The sequence below is a fragment of the Penicillium cosmopolitanum genome, assembly GCF_028827165.1.
Source record: "Penicillium cosmopolitanum strain IBT 29677 chromosome Unknown utg000013l:1.0-859999.0:1.0-860633.0, whole genome shotgun sequence".
NCBI lineage: Eukaryota > Fungi > Ascomycota > Eurotiomycetes > Eurotiales > Aspergillaceae > Penicillium > Penicillium cosmopolitanum.
Window position 1 is genome coordinate 714,813 of NW_026622683.1, and position 21,149 is coordinate 735,961.

Below are 21,149 nucleotides of genomic sequence, written 5' to 3' on the forward strand. Positions count from 1 at the left end.
TATATCTACTAGTACCAGTAGTAGTTGTTAAGACTGAAGAGCGAACATGGAACATAGCACAGGGAACGGATGTAATGTAATCATGTAATACCTAGGCATAGCCATAGGCAAATCTTGCACTGCAAGAAGCTTCGATTGGAACCCTCCTATGAGAAAGGCGATCTAATCTAAAGACAAGATGGATGGGTATCATGTAGACGAGACGGGAAGAAACGAAACGAAACAGAACAGAACAGAACAGAACAAGACGGGACGAAACAATCGCAGAGAATAGAACAGAGAAACAAAAACAACCATGGAAATGCAAACGCAAATGCAAATGCAAATGAAAGTGCAAATGCGATGTCATCGCAATCCCGTAACCGCAACCGCAACCGCAACTGCGATCAGAATCATAATCATTATCAAAAGCCGTAAGCGTAGCCCGCAAGCGCTAACCAAACGCCACTCCACGCCACTCCACTCCAGGAATTCGTATTCATAAAAAACATCAATCAATCAACAATAACAACATGTCTGCTACCCTCGGGCATGGGCTGTGGTGTTTGCGACTCCACTCTTTGAACGTAGATGGGCCGACTTTGTTCGGCCATTTGGAAAGCACGGGGGTCGTGAACGCGTCTGTGAAAAGGAAAATGTTAGTTTTTTCCCTCTCTCAAAGGAATCCCGAAGAAGGAAATCGAATCATTCCAGTGCCCGGGAAGTTTGGCGAGACTGGTTTGTCTTACCGTTTCGGGCCGGGCCCGCTTCCAGGACGTCTCTCACGAACGCCTGCGGGAGGTGGTCCTCGGGGCTGGCGATTTCCAGGCATAGGAATAGGCATAGGCATAGCCTCCGGATGAGTATGAGGAAGAGTCTGATCGTGAGAACTGTGAGTAGCTCGGGAAGCTGGAAGTAGATGCTGCTGCTCCGGTGGAGGCTGGGGCAAGGAGTGAGACTGAGAAAGATCCTTGGGGATAAAGTGTTCAGGAATCCTAGTTCTGTAGGGCTGGCCTTGAGCTTGGCCGATGGGATCTCCGACGCGCGGCTGCTGCGCTCTTGGGCGTGGGACAAAGTACTCGACCGGACGAACTTCGCGGAAATCAACGTGGCGGACAAAGCCGTCAGCGTACAGCTTCCCATTCAAGGGAGCTCCGGGAACTTGAGGATAGGCATAAGGATGATCACCATCTTTCGAGGCACGAGGAGGATCAATCACTGCAGGTCGGGTGTGAGGGCTACGATCACCATAGTAAGCAAGGCGGGAAGAAGCGCCGGGGCCGGCTGCGGCTCTGGGAATGCGATCATCTAGGACCATTCCACTGGTTCCAGGTGGGCCGGAATGTGAGTGCATATCGGCGAGACGAGTCCGATCCATAGCTGGTCTAGCATCATGGGGAGCCTGAACCTGTCTCTCTCTCTGGTATGGATCTGCGGGAGGGAGGTAGTCCCGACGAACAATATTTCCGTCCGCTACGCGATACTCGGGACCGAGATCATCGCGGCGGTATTGACCTCTTGAAGCCAAACCCTCAGAAACAGAAACCGGCATAGCAATGGGCCTTGCGTTCCAAGGATCGGGGCGTGATTCCTGGGATAGGGGCGGGGGTACGTGGTAAACCAGTCGTCTTCTCTTGGAGTTTGGATCATCTGGACTGCCAGGCTGAGACTGCTCTCCCGGTTGTTTGGGTGTTACGGAACGAAGACTCATCCGTTTTGTCATGTTCTCAAGACGGACATCCATCTTTCGCTTGTCCATTGGTGCTTCGATTGAGGGCAGTACGTAATCCTGGGAGGTAGCACCTGGTCTGACCGGATGAGAAATAGGAGCTTCAGTCCGGGCGCCAAACTGATTCTGGTTAATCGAATGCAGTTCCTTGTGCGCGTTAACGAAAACTGGCGAGTATGCGTTGTTATTGGTGGGGATCCGCTCGGTACGAGCATTGGAATTCAAATGGGCTTTGCCTGGAGGTGGAGGATACGGAGCATTCCCAACGGAGCGAGGACTTCTATCCAAGAGGTGAACTTCGGATGAATTCTGTGTGGTTAGTACTGGCTGTCCACTGATCCCATGTTGGGACACAGTTCGTTGACCCTCCAAAGGCCCGCGTCTGTCATGGATACCTACATGGCCGTTCCCTGCTGGCCGTTCTGGAGTAGCGGCTGTACGGTGTACAGTGTTTTCAAAACGGCTGGGGCCTGAAATGACCCTTGGGGCAACTTCCAACGGAAGGGGAGGAATCTCACGGCGCCTGGGAGAGTCTGCAAGTTCACGAGCAGGGGCCAGGGGACGTTTTCCGTGGCGTGGGCTTTGCTGCTCGGCCGTGCCACCGTTCAGGCGGGCCTGTTCGGTGCCATGTGCGGTGCCATTAGTCCCGTACTTGGTCATGGCGCGGTTCCACGCCTGGTATCTGCTAAATCCTCGACGATCGACGGCCTTCTTGGGCACACTATGCACAAATCGGAAACCAGGAGGTGCTTCCTCGGACATCTCGCGTAAGGGGTCCAGGGTTGAGGTTTTCACAAAGCTAACGGGTTGAGTTTGAATGTCATGGACCCTGGCATGGCTGGAAAGAATTTCCACTCCTCGGTTATCGCTTGAGGCGAGGACTTCCTCCTCGGTTTCACTGTCATCATCGTCATCGGATATGACGATGACCTCTCGGAACACATCTTCTAGGACCTTTTGGCCATTCTCGTCATCACCCCGCCAGGCCACGAGCTTGGCTAGAGTCGGCTGTTCAACGGTAGATCTCGCCTCGTGAAATGAGCCCGACTTCAAAAGCTTGTCGTAATCGGTGTAGAGATGGCGGATATGAGCCACCACGGCAAGCTGTGCACGACGAGCCAGTGGCAACTCGGAAGCGGTGCCTACTTTTCGCTGACCCTATACATCATAGCTATCAGGTATTCCCGGTCTTTCAAATTCCGTCTGGTGAGCTCCGGAGGACATACCTTTTGAAATGCAGTTTTAATGATCTGATGTAGATCATTCGAGGGGATATTAGGGAAGAGATCTGTAATTGCGTCTCTTGCCTCCGTGTTGATGGTCAGTTGGTCTTTGTTGGCATCAGCTGTCGGGCGAGTCTCTCTAGAGCTCATCGTATGGAAAGGCACCGCCTTGCCAGTACTGGTGAGGTAGAGTCCCAACTCCGAACAGACAGCTGCAACCACGGTACTCGGGAAATGATAACCTATGCGATGAACGTGGAGGGATAGATTATGGGTGGTGGCATGCGGGGTGGTCTAACTGAGCATGAGTAGAGTCCAAGGGTCATGCATAGAATGCACGAGATGAGATCAATATCCTCCTACCGAGACCGCATAGATCTGTGATCCTTCCTTTCGGCATCTTTCTTTGCAAGCTGTCGTGAGATGAGGATTTCCAGCCGGGATGAAGGTGTAACCGGTTGGAGCGCGTGCCTCGAAGCAGATCTATATCTCGGGTTAGCAGAGTAGAGAGGACAAAAGGAAAGAAGAGGGAAGGAGAAGAGTATATAGGTATATAGATCAGGACAAGACAGGTCTCCTCTCTCATATATATCTCAAAAAAGGGAAACACACAACACTCTGAAGCTTCTTCTTCTCTTGCGTAACCGACTCCATGATCACTTTATGTTTTCGAGCTCTCCGCTGAATAGCGCGGCTGGGGGCGCGCCTGACCGAAGCCGAGGCGGCCCTCCCTGACAACGCGGGCCATTCTGTAGGGTTGGATCCTTCGAAGCAACCTCTTAGAGAAGCCTTTCACACATGGTTTCGGGGGACTGAGTCGGTGGCTAAGGGGGGGGGGGGGGTGATATGACGGAAGTCGGAGAACACGGGCGGTCAGAGCATAAAAAGTACGAGAGGGACGGGTTGGGCCGAGTATAAGGTGGAGTTTTGGGTGGACGCGTAAGGGGAATAAAAAAGGAACCCCGTCCTGTGTCCGGGAATGCAGCAAGTTAAGTCCAGTCGAGTCGAGTGCAAAAAAGGGCCAGCAATAAAAAAGGTCCCGTGCAGGGAAGTGGATGTTTTGGAGTAAATGTTGAAGGTGGGGGGAAGTGAGGAATGAATCGCCGGAGTCGCGCAGTCTCGTCGGTGCCCAAAGTTGCCCGGCTCGTTTGGGTTTAGCGCGGCACCACTGGGAGCGGAGGAAGAACACCTAAACAGCTGTGCATTTACACTACACTACACTGACACTGACCTTACACACTTATATCTATATCTACATCTACATCTACATCTGCACAGTTGCACAGCTGCACAGCTGTATAACTGTATAAATGGCCACCGCTGTCCCCTCAAAGACTGCTGTCCTTCATGCATACCGCCATCTCTTTCGACAAGGCTTGAAGGTTATTCGATACTCCACCCCTGGCCGCTATACGCTACGTACCATTATGAGAAGGTCTTTTCGCTCATCCTCCGAGCAATTTGACGCGCCGCGCATTGCCAACACTTTGCGCTTTCTCGAACGGGCTACGGCCGCCGCCAACATGGAACACAAAATTGTGAAAAACATCCTGATCACTCGATATTGGGAAACTACCCCGATTGGCAAGGACTCTCGCATGTAAGTGGAAATGAAATGGCCCCATTCAATGCGGCCCAGTGGGGAAAGGGAGAGGGAATGAGAAACATCCTGATTCTGATTGCTAACTTTGAACTCCAGGTTGCGGAGCTTGAGACTCTTCAAGGAGGAGGTTATCCTCCGCCAAAGTGCTTATGAACAATTCAATTTGACCCTCGAACGATTGAATGAGAGCCTGGGAACTTGTCTACGATGAGCTCGAGATCAGCTCGAGTATATTCACTTCTGTTCATCCCCGACCCAAACCATGGTTGTCGATCTCATTTGCTAGCTCCCCTACGTTGGGCGCCCGCATCTTTCTTGGGCAGGAATCCAGAATCCAGATGCAGTGAGGAAGCAGCCGACCAAAAAGGGTATCCAGCCACCAGAGTTCGTCCGTTCTAGAATTCCTGGTCGTCTGTTCTCCCCTTGCGGCCCGGGATCGTTGGGTACAATGGTCCCTCTTTGTACATTTTCGTCATCTACACACTTTCGGCGTTGACGTCTGACCAGCCACCTGCATTAGTGGAGGAACCTTTCATCACCATCAAACTTTCAACACCCGAACCCCCTGTTCCTTTCCCCCGAACAGTTCTCCGTCCGAGAGTTTTCTCAAGGTCGGCAATCAGATTGGCTGCAGAAGAGGCTGCAGATCGGGTGATTTTTGCGGGGAAGGGCAAATTGGTCAAAAGTAGAATATCAAATTGTATTATGAAAGAGTGCACTGGATATCTACAATATAGGACTCAAGACAATGTACAATATCCTCTTTTAATCATATACACACCATCTCTCTCTCATGTATCTCATTCATCTCTTCCTTTGGGGCAGTGTTTAACGGGGAAACTTTACTAGCGCCGATCCACGGATGATTCAGCAGAACGTCACATGCCAACAACCTCCGATCATCTCCTCCCCCAAAAGGCCCCAGGCCCTTGAACATAGACTGGACGTTTCTCTCGTATACGTCCATGGTCACTGCATTTGATGTGATCCCATTCAGCCCTTCATGAGCAGCTACGTCAACTCGCTGCTGGTCGAACTCGGAATCCGTGCCGCCCCCCACCACCCAGACGAAGCGGAGCACTCTCGGGGCGACGAATCAACAAAGCTGCCTAACAACAACGATCCTGTTCTTCCCAAGGATCAAGATCGTATTGCATCGGATCGACCTGCTGGAAATGCAGGGTCGCTGCATGGTCCTAGCCCTCCTTTCTTCACCCCTCTCTTGAAAGACATGGATCGCCGAACTTCGGAGCGCGAGCGCCAGCATCAGCATCAGCACCCTCGACATGATGGCGAGTTCCCCAGCCAGGACCAGTCCGCTCCAGTCACCACCACCAATAACATAATCGATAATCCACACCATATTGATATGAACATCCCAAACCTTGGAAACATGCGCCTGCAGGAGGACGAATCGGGCGCCATACAAAATGAACGATCTATTGGAGGAGACGCACAGTCAAGACGAGGATCGCAAGAGGTGTCAGGGCAGAACTCGGACAATACACTCAACGCAGATGAGCTGGCTTCAACGTTTTTGCCTGCTGATGATGGAATGGGATGGCTGAGGAAAAAGATCATTGCAATTCGAGACCGAGACCTTGACAACAACGAGAAGGCGCGGATGGTCCACGATCTCATGACGGAGAAGTACAACAAATGGTCCCGCGCAACGATGCTGAAATCTCCAACCTTAAGCAACTCTCCCATGCATCATCCTCCCAGCTCACCATTCCCCGCAACGAATTCATCGCCAGATCCCTGTCATACGACCTCGAGCCCCACATTGGACATGCCAGCCCCTCCATACGAGAATCATTTCTCCCTCACCGCTGAAGATTTGCAACCAACATTTGTCCCGCGAGTCGAACCTGATTCCCCAGTCGTCGAGACCGGAGATGAGGCCGGCGATGAAGCCGGCGACCAGGACACAGAAGAATTGGAAGAGGCCTCTCTAGGCTGCCAGCATTATAAAAGGAACGTCAAGCTTCAATGCTTCACTTGCAAAAAGTGGTACACGTGCAGGTTCTGCCATGATGAAGTTGAGGATCATCCATTGGTTCGTCGAGATACAGAGAACATGCTCTGCATGCTCTGTGGACATGCCCAGCCTGCAGCCCAAAATTGTCATCGATGCGGAGAAGATACAGCCCACTACTATTGCGATATCTGCAAGCTATGGGACAACGACAGCAAGAAAAGTATCTATCATTGCCACGATTGTGGAATTTGCCGAATTGGCCAAGGACTTGGGAAAGATTTCTTCCATTGCAAGGTGAGTGATTTGCTTATGTGGCTATCGTTGGTTGGATCTTGGCTAACACCTACCTCATAGACCTGTTGTGTGTGCTTGCCCATATCCATAGAGGATACTCACCGATGCATCGAAAGATCCACCCAGTGTGATTGTCCCATCTGTGGGGACTACATGTTTACCTCGCCAGAGACGGTAGTCGTAATGCGATGCGGCCACAGTCTCCATCACAAATGCCTTTCTGAACATTCAAAAACATCCTTCCGATGTCCAATCTGCAGCAAGACCATAACAAACATGGAATCGACATTCCGAAACCTAGACCGCACAATCGAGAGTCAACCAATGCCCGCCGAATTTACAGATACCAAAGGACTCGTCTATTGCAATGACTGCAGCGCCAAATCGATCGTCAAATATCATTGGCTGGGGTTGAAATGTGACTTATGTGAATCTTATAATACAGCCCAGATCCGCATTCTGCAAGGGGACGTTTCTGCGGTCCTCGAGGAAGAGGGCGTGAATGAGTCCGAGCACCAGCACCAGCACCAACACCACCCCGAGCCCAACGAGCCCCCCTCCCGGCTGCGATCAGCATCATTGCATGTGGGAGAGGAGGCCTCGACATCTCTGGCAGCACTGCATATGAACAACACTCCGCCTTCACAGTCCCGTCTCAGTGTACCGGGATCAGCTGGTCCCGATAACCGATTCGTCTCCTACAACATGACTCACAACCGAGCAATCTCACCCGTAGTCAGCAATTACTTTGGTCTACCCACCGAGCGCGAATCAGAGAAACCATCATCGTTGCCATTCTTTGGGAACCCGCTCCGATCCGAGGGCGACACTGATTACGGAGCATTGAATTTCCTAAGTAAAAAGCTTCGAGATCGTTATGGATTTCTTTCGAACGACGCAGCAACCGTTGAGAGAAAGGGGGGAGCTGGAGGTGGAGGTGGAGGTGAAGTTGAAGAAGACGATGACGACGATGAAGCAGAGTCCTCTTCTTCTTCTTCCGGATCTGACAACGAAAATGATGACGATGATGACGACGATGGAATTGACCCCATCGACCTTCTCGGCCACCGATGATCTGAATTGAAGATCCCGCGAATATCATCATTATCGATTAAGCACGAACCCATCTGTGAACCATTTGATCTTTTATAGAGATCACTCCTGTTGGAAGCGATCTTGTCTTATTTCCCATCATCGCATCGCATTGCGCACTGCCAGGCAACTGGGTCGCAGACGCAGAGTGCGAGATCATTTCCCGCAACTCACATTTCATCATCGAATCATAGCCTTGGGCTTGCCGCAAGCCTACATTCACGAATTTTGGATCAAATCCAGTTCTCGCAAAGGGTGCCTCACCCCTCCAAATAAAGTTCAAATTGGAATTGACTTTTCAAGAGCCTGTCCCGAGCCTGACCCCGAGCCTATTTGGGGACAAAGACAGTCAATGCCGATGAGACACCCGAAACAGCTCTGGTGGATATCATTGTCTGCCTTTCCAATGTTCTTGTTCTTGGCTCGCCGGGGCAATCTGGCATGTCCCATACATAGCCTGCTTAAGCAAGGCCACACTGCATACATCGAATTTAGAAACCTTGCATAGCATCACGACGGAATGAAAACATTTTCCCTGAAAGCCTTATACATTTCCATTTCCATTTTCGTTCTCTTGGCTAGCGAAACGAACTTCGAAAACAACAGTACTAGTACTACGCACAATCCAATACTACCCCGTAGTTGATTAAACAGAAGATCTGATAGGCAATGACTCTTGCACCTGTGGCACATCCTCCATATGCGCGGTAGGAGTTTTGTTGTCCTCAGCCTCTTCGCCTTCCCCTCCGCCTGCGACTATTCTGGCTTCGCGTTTCTCCGAACCACCTTCGCACTCTCCAGCTTCAACAAAGTCCACGTCGCCAAATATCTTTTCCATTCGTTCCAGTGATACACCCTTTGTTTCTGGGAGGATGAAGTAGACAGATACCTAGTTCGTGCCAATGTATTAGCATCGCCACTGCAGCCAGAATCAAGATGAAGGGGAAGGGGAAGGATTTGGAGAGGTATATCACTAGCTAGGGGACACTAGGGGATGTGACTTACACCCGCCGCAACATTGAGACCAAATAACAACCAATAACTATGACCCCCGACCTTAGCATTAAACGAAGGCCAAGACTGAGTCAACAAAATCAACCAGCATGTTTGTCCAAGCATTGACAGACCAAACCCCTATACATTAAACCGTGACCATTAGCATTAAACTCCAAATCCTCACTTCATCGAATCGCAATTCTGCCCGCGACTGTGCCATGCTGTACTAACCTTATCACGAACATGCTGAGGGAAAATCTCCGCAACAACCGCCGCAGCAATAGGCCCATTAGACCAACAATAAGTAAGACCAACAATAAACAGCATAGCAACTTCAACAATAGCAGCAGCTTTGTTTCCATTCGTTGGGAATGCAGTCGTAAGACAAGACATGATCAGCAGGGCCAGAGATTGAATCGCAAATCCAGCGAGAAGAAGACCTCTCCTTCCGAAACGTTCCACGGTAAATGTATTTACCAGGACGATGAGTAGTTGGAGAACGGCCTGGATTCCGTTGATGGATAGTGCCTGTGATCCGGAGTCCCAGCCGAGGCTTTGGTAGATGAGAGTTGCGTACATTGTTAATGCTGCGATTCCTCCGCACTAAAGCAAAGTATAAAAATTAGGTTAACTGTGGCCAAAAAGAAACACAGACTGAAAGCAGGGATGGAGAGAGCCAGCTAGCCATTCATGGCATCGCATTGCATTCAATTACCTGTTGAAGACCCGCAGCATAAAACCCAAAAGCAAGCCGCTTTCTCATACTCTTATTCCTAAGTAACCCAATATACCCCGTATCAAACCTCATCCTAAAATCCCTCGAGACGATCAATTCATGAAACTCGACCCGAATCCGTTCATCGGTAGGCGCACCAGATCGAAGCCTACACAAAACTTTCAAACAAAGTTCAGGTGTATCTGGGTATTTTTCAAGCATGAATCGAGGGACTTTCCGGATACCAGAAAGAAACGAAGATAAAAGCTAGACCGATCGGGATTTGAATTAAATTTGAGACTCGCCAGGCGATATTGTATGGGGATTTGTGGAAGGACATTCCATAGCCGGCCCAGAATGCTATTAGGGTGCCCAATTGGTAGCCGAATTGGGAGACTGTGCCGACGAAACTGCCTCGTAGTTTTGTTGGGGCACATTCGGCGACGTAGAGGTTTGTGGCGATGTAGACGCAGCCGAAGCCAAGGCCACTAGAAAAAAGATATTAGGATCAGAATCAGAAGTTACGTAAAATCACCGGGGTTACGGAGATCATGAATGAGGGTAGGTAGGGTTAAGAAGAACTCACGTCAAAAGTCGACCTAGAATCAGGACGCCGAAGTTGTTGGGGACGACCTGCACCACTCTACATGTTGGACATACTAGTCAGTATACCTAACTGTATAGCATTCGGCACTAGGAGGGGGTATGGCCATACACTCCAATAATCATAATGCAAATAGAAATCCGCAATGCCCACAGACGTCCCAGCCATCCAGCAAGGAATCCACCCAGCCAAAGCTGAGCCAGCCCTATTAAATTCCGGTGGTTAGTCTTTATAAAAAAACCTAGAAAAGAAAGCCGAAGCTGTCCATGTGGGTAAATACCAGTCATAGCCCAAGGTATAGTCGCGACCAAGCCCGATCTATTGGCATCAATGCTATAGTACTCGATAAACTGCTTATCAGCCAGAATCACAGTCATGATTCCTGCATCGTAGCCGTTGAAGCAAGTTGAAAACACCATTCCATAGAGGAGTAATGCCGCAAAGCTGGAAAGGGCCGAAGGTTAGCCGGGTCACAGACGCAACGTCCCCAAGGCTCAGGTCTCGGGGTCCCTACCGGTCATCTTTAGGAAGGAACTTCTCCACGATACTCATTTTCACGCAGGTAGCTCCAGAATTGTCGAAGATTATACCAACGTAGTGAGTTCAAAGCCCAGAGCATGGTCTGACACTGCAGTCACGGAGCATAACCTTGGAAATTTCCCCGCGATCAGCAACTTTGGTTGGTATATATATGCATGAGAAACCGGAGTTTCGGGTCTCCACATCTGGGGTGATGATCTGGGGTACATAAATTCAGAAAGTACTAACCAATAGCAGACCATACCAGTCAAGGCTTCTCTTGCGGGGCCGAGGAGGTCGACAGGTAAACTTTTTACTGGAGTAGTACTACCCAAGCCGGCATTGACCCCGGCATCGGCATCTCTTCCCCGCCGGAGCGTCTCCGCCGGAATCTTACCATGCGGGCATCCCACTCGGAGAAAGCGCCATTGCCGGCGGGGAGTTGGGCACCACGGCATCCGAGTCTCTGCATATCTAACAGGCCGAATAGAATGGGATGGATCCGCTCGAAATCAGGGGGACACCCGGACCCCTCAGCGTATAAGAAAGCAAATGGGCGTCTATTGTAATCTTCTTTCTTTCTTTCTTTCTGATCTCGATTCGACTTTATCCCGACATCCCGAGTCAAGTATACACTGCATCCACGCCACGATGGACTATCCACAAGAAACTTTCGTCAACACCACCTTCACCCCAGGATCATTCTGGGCCCGACGGCGCGAGATTGTACGTGCCCAAACACTCCGCCACCAACTCGAGATGCTCAAAAAGACCGGACGATACGAAGCATTTAAATTAGGATGGCATCCGAGCTATTCAGATCCTCCAACCGTCTACCCTGTTCCCAATCACCAATTCTGGGATTCCGATGTAGCGAAGTGGATCGAGGGTGCTTGTTACTTACTCACGGATCACTTTGACACCGAAATAGATGAAGCTGTGCGGGAATTGGTGCGGATGATTCAAGGGGCGCAACATGGGGGATGGATATTTGAATATCCATTACTCTGTTGTTGAGCCTGGGAAACGATTTACTAATTTACGCGATATGCATGAATTGTATGTAAGCCTTGAACAAACTTAATTTGTCATTTTCCGTGACCAGGTCCGAAGCCATTTGTGCAGAAGATTTAACATTTATTGCCATTCCTCTAGGTATAATGCAGGCCACCTCATCGAAGCAGCCCTCGCCCACCATAACTTCTACAAGAACAACGAAATGCTCGCACCAATTTTGAAATACGTCTATCTATTAGCCAGGACGTTTGGAGCATCGGAAAGTCAAATCCCTGGCTACCCAGGCCACCCAGAAATCGAATTAGCGCTACTACGCCTGTACAAAGTAACCCAAGACCCCAAACACCTCCAACTAGCCCGATTCTTCATCGAGGAGAGAGGGGAACCCGCACGGCGGGAAAGAGAAACGGCATTTTTATGACGTGGAGAGAGAGGCGAGAGGGGAAAGTGAACATGATTTACCCATGTGTTATCCTGCGGCAAGAAGTTACTGGTAGGATTTTCCTTGAGACATGGGAGGACCTAGTTAGCATCTGGCGTACATACTGACAGCTAGCTATTCAGGTATCAACAAGCCCACACCCCAATAATCAACCAAGAAACGATCGAAGGACATTCAGTTCGAGCAATGTATCTCCTCACCGCAGTGGCAGATATGATCCGAATTTCCTCTTCCTCGCCCGACAACGCAAACGAACTCGGAAGCAAATACCTACCCGCTCTCCATCGACTATGGTCAAACATGATCGAAAAGAAATCTTACGTTACGGGTGGTATTGGAGCTATGAAGAAATGGGAGGGATTTGGAATTGACTACTTTCTTCCCACGGAACAGATGAGGGTGGATGCTATGCTGAAACCTGTGCGGCGATTGGGGTTATGATGTTGGCTGAACGATTGTTGCAGGTATGATTGATCTTACTCTACATACCCTATAAATACCGTTGGTTATAGGGTGAGTGGTGTGAGTGGTTCCAAGTCTAACCCTAAACAGATCGAATTAAAGAGCGAATACGCAGATATAATGGAACTCTGCCTATATAATGCAGTTCTAACTGGCATGAGTTTGGACGGGAAGGCATTCACTTATGTGAATCAATTAGCCTCATCTGATGAGGATCTATCACAGCGCCATGAATGGTTTGAGTGTGCTTGTTGTCCGCCTAATGTTACCCGGACGCTGGGGTTTCTTGGTGGTTATGTCTGGAGTCAGCGGATTGAGGAGTCGGAAAAAGCTGCAAGTGCAATTGTCAATGTGCACTTGTATACCTCTGCGATATTGCGTCTAGAGACAAAGGGATCCAACTCTGGCAGGATTCAGATAATTCAAAAAACGGAGTGGCCTTGGAGTGGTGATGTTGATTTCGATATTTCTGCCGAGGAATCGGGAGATGTCGAACTCGAACTCGAGCTGCGATTAAGAATTCCTGGCTGGGCATCTGAGTCATGGGAAGTAAGTTCAATGGCCCTATTCAGGAAGAATTACACCATGCAGCTGAATCTCTGACTAACTTTACCCAAAAGATAACCCCCCGCCCCAATAAAATCAACATCCAGGACGGATATCTCTACCTAAACAAAAAATGGGTTCACGAAAATCCAAAATTCCGATTCTCATGTCCAATGCAAGCACGCATAGTCCGACCTCATCCACTAACGATGCAGCGAATCGCATATATTACCCGGGGTCCGATTGTGTACTGTGTGGAAGATATTGATCACCCATGGGAACAAGACCATTTCAAGGTAAAATAAAACCCACGCTACCAAATTTGGCTAGCGAGATATTTTAATTGAATCATGCTAACAATACATCTTGAATACATAGCGAATCATATTCGATCCCAAAGTAGCGTTGCGAGAGGAGAGACGGTCTGATCCTGATGCCTATGTCGCTATTATTGCGGAGAAAGGTGCTCTGGGACAACTTGATACTTCCGCATGGGATGGGAAAATCGTGGCTGGCGGTGAAGGCGAAGGCAAAGACACACTTGTAGGGGAGTTGAGAGATCTTTGTTTCATCCCTTATTATCTGCGCGCAAATCGAAGAGGAAGAGGGCAGATGAGGGTGGGATTACGGGTTTTATGAAATACAGATACAAGATCTTGAATCGGAAAGGATACGAAAAATAGAAAAGTTCAAGTTAAACTACAGCAATGCAAACACTTCCAGAACACCGTCTCGTAGATTCATGTTTATAGTAGTAAGAAAAATGCCATTTCATTCCATTCCATTCGTCATGATAGTATCAACCCCGAAATCCACTTCCACTCCATGTCATGACCAAACCATAAACCACAATGTCGTACGCCACAATAGGAAATCATTCATGCATACCCTTTTAGGATTGTTTGGAATCGCACTTGGCCCTGCTCCTGCCCCACATTTAAGAAGTAGGAAGAGAGACCTGAGCAACGCCATCGGTGACCTTCTCAACAGCGTCCGCATCAACACTAGGACTCTCAGCACCACCCTTAGCAGTAGCCTCAACGCCCTTCTTCTCCTTCTTCTCCTTCTTCTTAGCCTTAGCAGCGGCCTTCTTAGCAGCAGCCTTAGCAGCCTCCTCTTCCTTCTTCGCGCGGTCAGCCTGAGACCCACCGAATGAATCGCGCCACTCATCAGCCTTCTTAGGATCAATGCGAGAGAATAGATACTTGGCCTTGCCAAGCTTGTGACCGCCCTTCAGGGTGGTGGGCTTCCAGCCGTCCTTGAGATCGTCCTTGGACGGGATGTAAATGAAAGGAGCCTCGAGCTGCTCCAAGATAGACTTCGCAGTCGTTGGCATGTATGGGGCAAAGACAGCAGAGAGCAGGTGGATCAGGTTAAGCACTGAACCGACGACGGCAGCAGCGCGCTCGGGCTCGTTGGCAATCAGCGAGTTATCCAAGCGGTTAGCTTGGATCAGACCGTTACCGGCCTCGGCAATTTTCATAGCAGTTGCAACACCAGCACGGAGGTGAACGCTCTCCATCTCGTCGATGTACTGACGGGTCAGAGTGGTGACTTCCTCCAGGAAAGGGTTGAAGTCCTCCGGGACGGTGAATTCGGGAATAACGCCGCCGTAGGAGGCAGTGACAAGCTTGATGACTCGGTTAACAAGGTTGCCCAGCTTAGCCAACAGTTCACTGTTGTTGCTGTCGACGAAAGAGCGCCACTCGAATTGGGTATCGCCAGTCTCGGGACGGTTCTTGAGGAGGTAGTAGCGCCACACATCAGCGGGGACGCCGGTATCCTTAGCATTTGTACCGAAGACACCAACACCACGGGACTTGCTGAACTTGCCACCCTCGTAGTTGAGATACTCGGTAGCGCTCAAGTGGTGGTTCATAGTCCATTTATCCCGGGTACCGATCTGGGTGGCGGGGAAAATAACACTGTGGAAAGGCACATTGTCCTTACCCAGGAATTGGTAGAGTTGGACCTCTTCAGGGTTGCGCCACCACTGCTCCCAATCCTTTGTGTAGTTGGCAGTGATCGAGGGGTATCCGATACAAGCCTCGAACCAGACGTACAGCACCTTGCTATCATATCCGTCCAGAGGAACGGGAACACCCCACTTCAAATCACGAGTGATACCACGATCCTTCAGACCCTCCTTCAACCAAGACTCGGTAATAACGCGGGAGTTCTTGGGCCAGTCACCCTTCGAGATAGACTCAGCAGACCACTTCTCAACCTCGGGCTGGAGCTTGTCGAGAAGAAGGTGGATGTGTTTCGTCTCACGGCGCACTGGGGTAGCACCATCGAGCTTGCAGCGAGGCTTGATAAGGTCGAAAGGATCGAGAAGGTGACCGCACTTGTCACACTGGTCACCGCGCGCATCATCGTAGTGGCAGCGGGGACACTCACCCTCGACATAACGATCAGCCAAGAAGGAACCGTGCTGCTCGCAGAATGGCTGCTCGGCGGTGCGCTCGCCTAGGAAACCGTTATCGTAAAGACGCTTGAAGATGGCCTGGGAGATTTCGGTGTGCTTTTCGGTAGGGGTACGTCCGAAGTGGTCGAATCCGATGCCGAACCATTCGTAGACTTCTTGATGGATCTTGTTGTACTTGGCGCAAAGCTCTTGCGGGGTCACCTTCTCCTCCAACGCCTTTGTTTCCGTGGCTGTGCCGTACTCATCGGTACCGCAGATGTATAATGTAGAGCGTCCGCAAGTCTTGTGGTATCTAGTTACAAAGTAATAATAATAATGGTTAGGAACTGAAGGTATCATATAGAATGGCGGGGGGTTCCCATATTGGCTGATTGAGTCATACCTCGCAAATACATCGGCACTCAGCACAGAGCCGACGACATTACCCAAATGAGGGACATTGTTGACATAGGGTAAAGCGCTAGTCACAAGGATATTGCGCTCGCCCTTCTTGGGCAGAATTGGGTCTGAAGTCATGTTGGGTTGGGGGGTGATGTAAAAAGAGCGTTGGAGGGGTTGCGGCGGGAAAATGGAAAAGTGGGCATCTCGTGACATTCGCCCCGCATATCAAAAATTATTTCCACGGAGCTCTTTGTTGCGTTGCTTTCATCTAACAAATCCTTGCAAATATCTGATATCTGATAGATCATGGACTCAAATATGCTGGATAGTCTTCTTGACATTGAAGAGGACTTCTATAAAGAGGGGTATGACCTGGGAGTCGCCGATGGCGCTCATGCCGGCTATACCGAAGGCAGCGTCTTCGCCGTGGAGAAGGGATTCGAGAAGTTTATAGAGCTGGGTCGTCTCTACGGGAAATCACTCGTCTGGGCTCAACGACTTGCGGACTCTAAGACGAAAGCTGAGACATCCGAGCAGTCACAGACTGCGCCAGTCAAGACCGACGCCTTGTCTCTGGACCCATCGATAAGCAAAGAATTGCCCCAATTGCCAGCACACAGCGCGCGACTCGCGAGAAATCTGCAAACGCTCATGGAACTGGTTGATCCGGCCTCTTTGGATATGAGCAATACCGAGGAAGCCGTGAATGACGTGGATGAACGGCTGAGAGGTGCGGCTGTCAAAGCGAAGCTGATCCAACGAGCTATGGGCGAAAGCGAAGACGGTGGGCAAAAGCCGGGAGATGGCACTGGAAGCATTGAAGATATCAGTGCATTGAATGTTCGTCACTGAGAGCGGGGCATATATTCATGGGGCTGTCAAGCAACTTCACCTATCGAATCCCATCATTTATCTCAATCTGAGATGTCATATCTGGCATGGAGATGTCAGCTACGCCCGGTCAAAGTACGAACATCAAAGTGCCAACAGCAATTGCAGTCTCATCTACGGCTTATACCGACGGCGCCGAAGACGAAATAATGGACACGAAGCTAAGCCCAGGTCATACTCTATACGTGACCCGTGGGCCAAACGGCTATCTCAGCAAAAGCTACGGCGCCGATCATCGATGTTTTCGCCCAAGGAATATTTCATTTCGCCCAATCTTCGAAAAAAGGAGGCCGTACCATGGGATCATGGCCCAGGATAAGCGGCACTACACATGATGTTTCCTATATCAATGTACTACTAGTAGTATATCAGCCATAAAGCCACTGGCAGACATTGAAATCGTTCAAAAACTCGAATATATTGATATCTTCATAAACCCTTCAAACCAAAGAAGGTATAACTTTTACATTCGTACCATTTCAATCATAAAACCCCCCTACAGACCCAAGCTACGAACAGCCATAGCCATAGCACCCTCCTTCGTCTTATGACCACCAATGAACCCACTAGCATGAACAAAGACCGCACCAGCAGGCAACTTATCCTGACCAGCCTTCTCAGCCTCAGTAGCCATAACACCATCAAGGTCCTGGTCGCGCACGCCTCGCCACGCCTCAGGAAGAGGCTTACGGGAGACAAAGCTACCCTCCGACTCGGAGACACACTGCACGCGCCACTTAGCATCCTCAGCCGCGCTCTCGGGGTACAAAACGTAGTAAACCTGCTCCGCACCGGCAGCCTGCGCCTCCTGCTCAAAGTTATACAGGTGTTCCTTCCATGGAACACCGCCTTGGGGCAAGATCAAGATACGGCCGGAGGAGTGGGCCTCGGTGCGAGACTTGTAAGCATTGCCGACAGTTGTGCGAGCGGGCATCCACGAGTTAGCAGCCTGGTGCAGTTTGCGGGCGAAAACGTTTCCGATTAGAGTACTAGCGCGGCCGAAGAGGGAGTCTTCATCCTGGGGTTCACCGGGGGGGACTGGTCGGGTCGGGGTTGTTCATGTCGTTGACGATGGAGGCGAGAGTGACACCGCCGTCCTTGAAGCGCTTCTCCAGATTGGCGGCGGATAGGGCAGCGGGATCGTAGGCGGAGATACCGTTGTCATTGGCGTCAATGGCTTCGATGAAGTCGGTGTACAGCTTCTCGTACAGTAGGTCGACGTCCGCGTGGTCTTCGGGTAGGGATAGGTGTTGGGCAATAATGGCGCGGCCGAAGTGCATGTACACCAGGCCGGCGGAGGAGAGCTTGGTCTCATGCTTGGGAAAGAAGGTGGAGAAGGTGCGCTGGTGGTGATCATAGCGGTTGATGGCGGCGTCGTAGACACCGCCGACATCGACGACGGTGTGGCATTCTTCCAGTTGGGCGGGATCGCGGGTGCGCACGAGTGGAGAGGAGGCGTAGGTGGGCAAGAGACGGAGCAGGTAGACGGCTAGAGCTTCGTCGGCGTGGAAGTGGCCGCTAGAAAGGATCGAAGTTAGCTTTCTATATAGCTCCAACGCGGGGTAAGGGCAATGGTAATGGCAAGCTCTTACTTGTGAGTCCCGATCAAGGGGGACGAGGTCTTGAGCTTCTTTGCAACAGTTTCGGCCATTTTGAAGTATTGACGAGCACGAAACATGCACTTAATTGGGGATTGAATTGAGTAGTATAGAAAAAGCGGACTCTCGGGCGACCCTAGGCTATTATGAACTGCTCAACGCTGGCTGGTCCATCTTATCGCAGTGTCCGAATCAGGTAGGTAGGGCAAGATAAGGGGGGTTACCTGCTATCACGTGCATGATGCCCAGTAGTGTCACGTGCACATGCATTGCACCCCCACGGGAGTAAGAACAGTCTTGTACAGGTACTTATATCTCTAGCATTCCAGTATGTACTGCCAAGTACCAGTACGTCCATCTAGTTGATGCAATCCAATCTGATCACTCTCCACGATCCAGTGAGAGCACGAGTTCCAGACGATCGTGGTTAAACTTTTGCACATCACAAGCTGATAGATGCAATACCAGCAGGCACTAGCTACTACATAGGCACCAAGCACTAGACACTAGGCATACCCTGGGACTCACTGGACTATCTCGTAATTCACCATCGCCAGATCGTGCTTTGACCGCCACTAATCTCGAATCTCTCTAACTCATTATCCTGGTTTTTCTCTTTATTCTCAGACATTCTTTTCTCATCTGTCTCCATACAATAAATACTATTCTCTACTGAAAGAGTGCATACCAGTGCATCCCATCCCATCCCATACATACCATACATACCATACATACCTTCCCTCTCCACCGCCCTTCCGCACGTGAAAGAAAGGGCTGATAAGCTCAAGAACAGAAAAAGAAAAATAAAGTCATCAGTCGTGTGCCTCCCCTCTCCCTCTCTCTCTTCCTTCCCACCACTTCCGTCCCCTCTGCGCGCCCCGCGCCTCTCTCTCGCCCTCCATGTGGCTCTTTCGGGTCTTCTCGTCGGCCATCTTCCTCGCCGTCACCGTCTCCTCCATCCCGCTGGCCTTCGACGTGGGAGGAAAGACGTGCGGTCTGGCCTTTTCGCTATCCCTGGCCACCTTCTACTTCCTCTTCTCCTTGTTGAGGCTGACCACTCCCGAGCGCTCATGGATTCGCTCTTCCCTGATCGTCATCATTCGCTCTACGCAATGGGTCCTCATCCCCGTCTTGTTGATCTGGTCCCTGAACCGCTTCTCGGTTGATCCCGACCATAACGGTGGTTGGGTCGAGCGCACCTTTACTGGGAAACGCGCGCAGGATGGCTCCATCAACGAATGGCTTTTCGGTCGTGATGGCTTGGTGGAAACCGTCACTCTGGGTAACTGGGACCGTTTGTTGCGATGGTCTACCCCCGTCTTTCAACTGGCCGAAGGCTTCTGCAGCCTGTTGGTCATTCAGGCCGCCGGGCAGATCACCCGATGGCTCGTGAATCGCGGTGGTCGAAGTGATAGCTGGATGGTATGTTGAGAACTCCCCAGGCGCGGTGATCGCGAATGAACAAGTGAACTGAACTGACCTCTTTGACTTGCACAGATCGGTCTACTCGTCCTCTCAGCAACAATCATCTCAAGCTCCGTCTATTTCCTCTGGCGCGTCCTCCAATTCCCCGAGATCTCCAATGTTGACGCGGCTCTGATCGGCGTCTCGGTGACCTGCGCTGTGATCCTATGCGCCTGGGGAATCGGCAGCGGCCGTGGTAACCCCGTCGAGAGCTCCCTACTCTTCGCCTACATCGTACTCTGCATCTACCAGATCTTCACCGACTACCAGCCCTCGCATCCCGTTGAACAGATCCCCACGCCTTCGCAGGCAGGCGATTTTCCCCCTCTCCCGCCCATCTTCATGGCTTCGTACACGACTCTCATGCACGCGCTCTCTCTTCTCCCTTCGATCATCCACGCCGGGTTCAACGTTATCACCGCAGTCTTCAGCGCCGTCACACCATCCGTTCTGATTTCGCTCGCCTATCGCCTTTTGGTACTGTACGCATCTACGCGCATTATTCCGGCCGTCCGTGAAGCTGGTGCTCGCGCTCTTTCCCAGGAGGCTTCTCTCGACGACTCGGATGCGGCGGGGCAAGTTCTTGGCTTCATGAGCTACTTCGCCCCGTCCATCCTCATCGCTGTCTACACGAGTCTCTTGATGCAGCACTTCGCATCTGCGTCTCAAGCTATGGGAGGCAGCGGCGAGTGGTGGAGTAGTCAGGGCGGCGGTGGAGGCAATATGTGGCGATGGATTAACCTGGCCTGCACTATGGGTCTGTACGCCGTTGAGCTTTGGCTTGGAGAAAATGACGATCTCGATCACGGTCTCGCTGGACATTGGAAGACAGACTGATTTGATATCGACTTGTTCCACCCTGGCTTACTCCAGGTCTCGCAAGGTCGTCTCGCAAAGTCGTCTCGATCTTCTTCTATCTCTATGCGTGGCAAGGCAGAATAGATATCCTGCGGTGGTCGTCCACCTCTGACCCAACCCCCACTGGCATAACCACCGCAAAACAGCAAGCACCTTGGCCGTGAGTCACGGTCTCCTAGCTTGTCTAGCTTGTTGAACAAAGCCAGGGACCCGACCCCATCTTCCATTTCCGGTGTCTCCACTTTCAAATCGATTTCCCGTCGCCATGTATCTCGCATGTCCACGGATATTTGAAATTGATCTAACCACGGTGAATAATCCCCCTTT

The 21,149-nt window shown here is 50.8% G+C and overlaps 11 protein-coding genes across 11 annotated transcripts; 6 read left to right on the top strand and 5 right to left on the bottom strand.

The window, feature by feature from the left end:
* Positions 1-494: 494 nt before the first annotated feature.
* N7509_014219 (DUF2293 domain-containing protein) lies at positions 495-3,678 on the bottom strand (the record flags this gene model as incomplete). Its single annotated transcript, XM_056638856.1, has 5 exons — positions 495-621; positions 729-2,866; positions 2,935-3,225; positions 3,295-3,414; positions 3,544-3,678. Coding segments are annotated over 5 exons (2,811 nt in total), but the record flags the coding sequence as incomplete, so codon positions are not given.
* A 563-nt stretch (positions 3,679-4,241) lies between these two features.
* Positions 4,242-4,745, top strand: N7509_014220 (uncharacterized protein; the record flags this gene model as incomplete). The annotated part of the gene is made up of 2 exons (XM_056638857.1): positions 4,242-4,531; positions 4,631-4,745. The coding sequence occupies 2 exons, from the start codon at positions 4,242-4,244 to the stop codon at positions 4,743-4,745; spliced, it is 405 nt and encodes a 134-aa protein (XP_056480846.1).
* Positions 4,746-5,537: 792 nt separating this feature from the next.
* N7509_014221 (RING finger and CHY zinc finger domain-containing protein) lies at positions 5,538-7,883 on the top strand (the record flags this gene model as incomplete). The annotated part of the gene is made up of 2 exons (XM_056638858.1): positions 5,538-6,809; positions 6,870-7,883. 2 exons carry the CDS (start codon positions 5,538-5,540, stop codon positions 7,881-7,883), a joined length of 2,286 nt encoding a protein of 761 aa, XP_056480847.1.
* A 664-nt stretch (positions 7,884-8,547) lies between these two features.
* On the bottom strand, positions 8,548-9,476 carry N7509_014222 (uncharacterized protein; the record flags this gene model as incomplete). The annotated part of the gene is made up of 3 exons (XM_056638859.1): positions 8,548-8,790; positions 8,907-9,035; positions 9,129-9,476. 3 exons carry the CDS (start codon positions 9,474-9,476, stop codon positions 8,548-8,550), a joined length of 720 nt encoding a protein of 239 aa, XP_056480848.1.
* Positions 9,477-9,826: 350 nt separating this feature from the next.
* On the bottom strand, positions 9,827-10,593 carry N7509_014223 (uncharacterized protein; the record flags this gene model as incomplete). Its single annotated transcript, XM_056638860.1, has 4 exons — positions 9,827-10,100; positions 10,199-10,255; positions 10,328-10,421; positions 10,497-10,593. The coding sequence occupies 4 exons, from the start codon at positions 10,591-10,593 to the stop codon at positions 9,827-9,829; spliced, it is 522 nt and encodes a 173-aa protein (XP_056480849.1).
* Positions 10,594-11,386: 793 nt separating this feature from the next.
* N7509_014224 (Six-hairpin glycosidase) lies at positions 11,387-11,752 on the top strand (the record flags this gene model as incomplete). The annotated part of the gene is made up of 1 exon (XM_056638861.1): positions 11,387-11,752. The coding sequence occupies one exon, from the start codon at positions 11,387-11,389 to the stop codon at positions 11,750-11,752; it is 366 nt and encodes a 121-aa protein (XP_056480850.1).
* Positions 11,753-12,380: 628 nt separating this feature from the next.
* Positions 12,381-13,841, top strand: N7509_014225 (Six-hairpin glycosidase; the record flags this gene model as incomplete). Its single annotated transcript, XM_056638862.1, has 3 exons — positions 12,381-12,614; positions 12,747-13,205; positions 13,581-13,841. The coding sequence occupies 3 exons, from the start codon at positions 12,381-12,383 to the stop codon at positions 13,839-13,841; spliced, it is 954 nt and encodes a 317-aa protein (XP_056480851.1).
* Positions 13,842-14,139: 298 nt separating this feature from the next.
* N7509_014226 (methionine--tRNA ligase MES1) lies at positions 14,140-16,146 on the bottom strand (the record flags this gene model as incomplete). Its single annotated transcript, XM_056638863.1, has 1 exon — positions 14,140-16,146. One exon carries the CDS (start codon positions 16,144-16,146, stop codon positions 14,140-14,142), a length of 2,007 nt encoding a protein of 668 aa, XP_056480852.1.
* A 171-nt stretch (positions 16,147-16,317) lies between these two features.
* On the top strand, positions 16,318-16,863 carry N7509_014227 (Yae1 family protein; the record flags this gene model as incomplete). The annotated part of the gene is made up of 1 exon (XM_056638864.1): positions 16,318-16,863. The coding sequence occupies one exon, from the start codon at positions 16,318-16,320 to the stop codon at positions 16,861-16,863; it is 546 nt and encodes a 181-aa protein (XP_056480853.1).
* Positions 16,864-17,398: 535 nt separating this feature from the next.
* N7509_014228 (MYG1 family protein) lies at positions 17,399-18,553 on the bottom strand (the record flags this gene model as incomplete). Its single annotated transcript, XM_056638865.1, has 3 exons — positions 17,399-17,940; positions 17,993-18,420; positions 18,495-18,553. The coding sequence occupies 3 exons, from the start codon at positions 18,551-18,553 to the stop codon at positions 17,399-17,401; spliced, it is 1,029 nt and encodes a 342-aa protein (XP_056480854.1).
* Positions 18,554-19,400: 847 nt separating this feature from the next.
* Positions 19,401-20,801, top strand: N7509_014229 (ICE2 family protein; the record flags this gene model as incomplete). The annotated part of the gene is made up of 2 exons (XM_056638866.1): positions 19,401-19,922; positions 19,998-20,801. The coding sequence occupies 2 exons, from the start codon at positions 19,401-19,403 to the stop codon at positions 20,799-20,801; spliced, it is 1,326 nt and encodes a 441-aa protein (XP_056480855.1).
* Between the last annotated feature and the right edge of the window lie 348 nt (positions 20,802-21,149).